The 6,000-nt window shown below is 42.4% G+C and overlaps 1 protein-coding gene across 1 annotated transcript in view; it reads left to right on the top strand.

Annotated features, from left to right (window-relative positions):
- Window positions 1-2,268: 2,268 nt before the first annotated feature.
- The window catches only part of LOC146170775 (uncharacterized), a 42,590-nt gene continuing 38,858 nt past the window's right edge, over window positions 2,269-6,000 (top strand). The window contains exon 1 of the mRNA XM_084586790.1: window positions 2,269-2,406. Within this exon, the coding sequence (XP_084442916.1) occupies window positions 2,287-2,406 (120 nt within the window). The 5' untranslated portion in view covers window positions 2,269-2,286. The remainder of the gene's footprint in view (window positions 2,407-6,000) is intronic.

The raw sequence follows: 6,000 nt of genomic DNA, 5'->3' as shown, positions 1-6,000 counted from the left end.
AAACTGCGTCAGCTTCTACTCTTCGAGAGAGAAGCTGTTCGTCGCTGCTTGGGACTATAGGTTTGTGTCCAACAATGTTTCATACCGTGAAGCACAGTTGCCATCCCCTACCTCAAGGATTCACCTTCTGACAGGCGGAAAATTCTTAAAATTATGGGATTCGGTGCAACATATGACTAAGTTGATTTTCCTTAGTCATCCAGGGGAATTCTTTACTGTAAGGTGGTTTCAATTTCAGTCTCCTCAAATTAGTTTCGTTGAAGCCTTGCTGGGACTTACGCGAATGGCTGAAATGGTACCGATAGGACTATAATCACATCATTTGTGATCATAATCGTAAATTTTATGTATCTACGTAATGCTAAATTACTCTTTCTCCTTTGCAAATGCCCCGCCGGGGTGGCGCAATGGTTACGGCGCTCGACTACTGTGCCCAAGGACGCGGGATCGAATCCCGGCCTCGGCGGCCGCTTTTCGATGGAGGCGAAAAGCAAGGCGCCCGTGTGCTGTGCGATGTCAGTGCACGTTAAAGAACCCCAGGTGGTCGAAATTTCCGGAGTCCTCCACTACGGCGTCTTTCATAGCCTGAGTCGCTTTGGGACGTTAAACCCCACAAACCAACCTTATCGAGTTTTGCGGGGAATGAGCAGAAAACTCGGAGTTCCATCTCATCGGTTTGCCACAAATGTAATCATGAACTTAAGCTTGTTTCCTCATCAACTTTGGAAAATATCGAATACAAGTACATCATGCTTTCGTTCAGAAGGCAGCCTCGCCATTGAACGTGCACAGCTAAATTTGTTGAGCCCAAAATCGTCCACATATGTACTTTAGTTCAAAGACATTATTTCCAAGCTAGCTTGTCTGTTCCCACTGTTTCTTATCGTCTCGTATTTATTTTATGTGCAGTGCAAGTGTCGCGGAGGCACACTAGTGCAGCCCCAATATATTGTGCGGTAGGTATTTTTAACAAAGCGTCAAATAAGTGTATTGTGTTCGATATTAGTCAATGGACGTCTTGAACCACCAAGGCTCGAATTGTTGCTTGGAACGTTATCTTGCATTCAGAGCAACCTATCGATAACCTATGTAGCATTTAAGTGCCTAATATAGGCCTGGCAAGCAACCTATACATGAGCGCTACAGAGCAGTGCATCGGAACTCCATATAATCTCGCCACATCACAGCAGACATTTTTTCATAGCAATCCTATCCTAAACAAAGATGTCCTTTCCGGCTACAGTGTAGGAACAAAAGCCAGAACGAGCAGTGTGTCACGGTGTATTACGATCACATTGTCCGCTTTCAGAGCGTGCTTGTTACACTATTTCCCGGCTCTGAAGCTTCTGAGGCATATTTATAACTACCTAATTATATGCAATAGTGGTGGTGTCCCCAGTAAAAAGGCTGCAGACTCGTTTTATACAAATAATATACTAACCTTGTGATAGGTTTTTCGCATGAAAGTTGTGTAGCTCATGCTGTGCCAATTTTATGATACTTTTACTATTGCAAATATTGCTTAATAAGCACACATTAGAGCTTTGCACTAACAGTGTATCGTGTGGACAGTCAGGTGGCAAGAATCAGTTGCTATGTTTGCGGCGATGGCCAGCAGCTTCTGGACCCAGGTATGATTGGTGATCTTAACAGTGAGACATATTTGTCGTGCAACATGCGGAAACAGTTGAAAACTGTAATGGAGGTTGTGTAGGTCTTGCAGCGCCGCTTGTCTGATACCTCTACTAGTGCAAATACCAGATTACCCATATATTAAGAGAGTAAACTGAATGACCTTAGTGGACACTTTAGGAAATAGGCTTTAATATTTGCGTTTTGCTCTGAAAGTGTATGAGAACCACAGCTCATAAGTGCGTGCGTTCTTAGACATGGATATCGCAGCGAAGCAAGCACAGTAAAAGGCCAAAAAACACAAGAACACTAGCAACTTGTTCAGAGGTCATTGCCTCCGTAGCAAGTTGATGACGTGAAGGCCTTCACATTCTAAAAAAGGTGTAGATAACAATGGGTTCCAAATTCCTCATTGGTATTCATTTAATTCGCAGAAAAAACTTTTGAAAAATGTAATGAATTATATTGCTTCACTGCATATGACTATGACAAATGCCCTCATGACAAGTAAAATAAAAAAGAAAATTGAACGAAAGAACCACAACTTGAGATGTGACTGCCGGGTCGTCCATGCTGATAGATCGCTTAGCCTTATATATATTGAGCTTGCTTGTGATCCAAGATGCTGATATAGCTGCAGCCATAGTGCAAAACATGGTGACAAAAAATGGTTTTTCAGTGATTGTTATCACATTGGCAATAATGGCTATGCAGACATGCGGTGATCAAGATGCAGAGCAAGCAAGCAATGAAAAATACGCAGATTTTGCCCAGGTAAGCGTCACGGTTGTTTTTCGCATGAGAGAATTATAACGCATTACAAGAAGAGCCGCGGAACGCGAGAAGCGCTGCTAAACCTTGCCAAGTGCATCTTCACTATAGATGTTGCTTGTTGGAGGGCTTATTTTTGGGGGGCGAGAGAGACTCCGGCAGACCGTATTGTGATGTCATTGCAGTTAGTGAAGCAGTCCGGTACTGTTTGCACTATATTGGTTAGCCCAATTATCGTCATGTCAGGGGGGTAGGGGTGGTTTATTGTAGAGTGGTCTATTAAGCATTTTGAGATCTTTTCAGCGCCTGCCTCCGAGACTAATGGCGCAATGCTCGATTAGCGAAACCCCTTAAAGTTGAACATGCTTTTTCAGCACCCAATGGCGTTCAATTTGATTAGAGTCACTTCGTGTGTGACGTTATATAGGCCCCCTTTAGTGCAGGGAGCTGATGAGGTGCTTTCCTTCCCTTGCTCTGGTTAAGATTACCTTAAGGAGCAGGAAAGTGTCCCGTTTATGGTTCCTCATCTCAATCGGAAGAACCTGTGTTGGAAGAGGTTATGGTCTTTGTTGTAGAATTGTAGCCTGTGTTGATTTATTCTGTGAAACATTTTGCCGAAAAAGATGTGAGAGTTTGGACGAAGTGTTTCTTAGCAACGCTCTTTTACAGGCACCAAGACGTGATGATACCTGTCTGTTTTTGTTCTTTTGGATTCGACCGATGAGTGCAGTAGTCGCGGCTTTCGCAGTTACTGAATGCTTCTATTTCCTCCTCTTCAAGAGCTCTGATCACGATGGTCAAGTTGTTTGCCACTGCGAATACTTTAATATTACGTTTTTTTTTTTGTGCGGAGATGAAAGTGTACACTTTCCCTGCGATGGGAATGGCTAGCTCGGTGTTCTCTTTACTATCGGACTGCTGCCGCTGCCGATACGCTTGTTTTTTGTTCTGTGGAGATCGACATGTACATTTTCTCTGTGATGGGAATAACTAGTTCGGTGTTCTCTTTCCTGTGGGACTACAGAGGGAATCCGTAGTATACTGTTGTGCCCCAAGTCTACTTTCTTCTTCGCAACCGTCGTCTTATCTGATTTACTCGGCTAACGGCTATCTCTGTCGGCTATCGCTAGGCTGCCGGATGACGGCGACAGAGAGAGTTTCACCGAGATTGTTTTTCCTCCTGTCTCCGACTCTCAGATCTAAAGCCATTTGTACTTTGAGCACCGAGTCGGAAAACAAAGACCATTCTTTGTGCGGAAATAAAAGAGTCTGTATAGCAACTAATAGAATTAAAATCGAGGTTTCGGCTTAAATGGTAGAAGACACTCAGTAATTAACGCATAAGCGCTCACACACAATCTGGCAGTGACGAGTAATGCTCAGGGGGCCATACACATCTTGAAACGTTGGTTTCACGTTGCTACGGCATAATTAGTGAAATTTCACAAATATAATAGCAGGATACTTACGCCGATAAACAGAGTATATTGGTTCGGAAACATATTGATGGGAGAAGGGGTTCTATATTAGACGGCATAAGAAAGTATTTTAAAGCATGTAGTTTAGGTCATAAAGCTAAATTTTCGTGACCTAATTCCATGACATTGCTCCAAGAAATAGTCCTGTTTCTATATGAAGGAAGCGTATCGGCACTGAAAATACCACTTAATCACCCGCCACTAGCAATGAGTAGAAAATTCAGCCGCTTATCGTTTTTTCATGTACTCTATTAAAGCAGCACACCATTGGCATGTTCCCATACCTGTACCGACGCCGCCCATCTTTGCTGGTGCAGATCACGTCCACAAGATTAATCCAATATTTCCCCGAAAAGGAGGATACCAGTATTCTCCTTTGGATACTGTCAATTATATAACTGAACTTCCTTCCTTCTAGTATTGCCGTTATCTGTGACACATCAACTTTTCAAGGAGGTCTTCTATCGTGCTTAGAACCCAGCAACGTCCAGTAAAGTGTGTGTCTTTCCAATTCGATATCTTGGGATAAGTTTATACGTTTGTATGCTTAGGTTGACCGTTAAATGGTTTGAGATGTAGCACTGATCCATGAATCCACAATTTTCAACAGTTGCATTTAATAAGATACCAGATTTGAAGATTTTTATAGGAGCATAATTTCCCCTCAATCTCCAAAAAGCTCTTCCCTGCCGTCTGTATAAATCCAAATGTTAACGGCTTTTTCGCTTGCTTGTTTCAGCTTCTGTTTGCAGACCTTTTTTGCTCTTGCATATACAGTGTCTGTTCTTTTCTGAATCCCCCAATGCAATGCCAAGGGTCCTTGGGTATCCTAATTAGGTAAATAAGGTTATTACAGTCAAGTCTTCTTATATTGTGAAGATTTATAACAACGCTTCTTTATTACGAACGAGGGAGCTCGTAACGTCAAAATATGCGTTGAGTCATTGGCACTGGTCTTCACAAAAAATCGAGAAATCGTCACCAAACCACTGAATTAACAAGAATTGGGACGCGCTTACATGCTAAGCCAATATATCCGCGCTTCCACACACTCGGCAAAGTTGTAGCGTCTCGCTCTTTTCTGCAAATGCGAACCGCGTTTCTGCTATGGCTGTGTTAATTGTACGACATTGACGACTCAATACTGCGTCACATAGTTCATTATTATCGTTATCGTAAATTTAAACCTTTTCTTTATGGCTGTAACAAATACGCTGATTTGCGGACTGCCCCACCGAATCATCTCAATCTTGTTAATTTCATCAAACTATTAAGCCATTCCTATCAGTATCTTGATAACATACTCTACTCTTGAAGCAACGTAATCGGCATTAATATCGAGAATCTTTCTTTGTCGCCAAAAATGGCGGGCTGAAATTTATTAGACAATTATGCATAAAAACTGAATAGTTACTTCCCAAATTTGCTGTCAGATTTCAAAATTATTATTTCACTTTAGAGCTTTCAGTTACCCTAAATTTCATTTTTTTCACTGTATACTGCCATTCATTTCAGGCTGATACTGCATATATAATCCTTTCTATTGACGTTTGCTGTGGTGCTTGTCTATAATTACTAGTCTTTTATATTTTATAACGAAAGCCATTTGTGGCTCATGAGTGGTGTCGGTAGAAATGCCCGCATGACCTAGCACTTGAGAAAAAAATAATCTCCGCCGAGACGCCGTAGTTGAGGACTCCGGAAATTTCGATTACCTGGAGTTCTTCAACGTGCACTGACATCTCACAGCACACTGGCACCTTGCTCTTCACCTGCTTAGAATAGCAGCCGCCGAGGCTGGGATTCGATTACGCATCCTTACGCACAGTAGTCGAGCGCTTTCCCCCCTAAACCACCTTGGCGGGGAGTTTTCGCTTTTTAAAATGTCAGAGACAGTAGCGCATGCATTCTATGATTACTGATTTGGACGCGATTTTTTTCCAGAATGTTTTACAAGGACACCAAAAAGAAATTAGCGTCTGAACCCCCAAAGTACTTCGTACTTAATAGTTGGGATCGGGCATATCTACTTCTAATGTGTCATGTTCCTAGATCTCCAGAGCATTTTGCGAATCAGGGTGCCAGTTCGGCCTGGAGATGACAGTGGTGGACTTTACTT

This window comes from Amblyomma maculatum, unplaced genomic scaffold (genome assembly GCF_055883805.1).
Source record: "Amblyomma maculatum isolate TAMU_Amacu unplaced genomic scaffold, ASM5588380v1 scaffold_50, whole genome shotgun sequence".
NCBI classification, from domain to species: Eukaryota; Metazoa; Arthropoda; class Arachnida; order Ixodida; family Ixodidae; genus Amblyomma; species Amblyomma maculatum.
The sequence above is the reverse complement of the archived record's forward strand: the minus strand, read 5'-3'. Positions and strand labels throughout refer to the sequence as shown.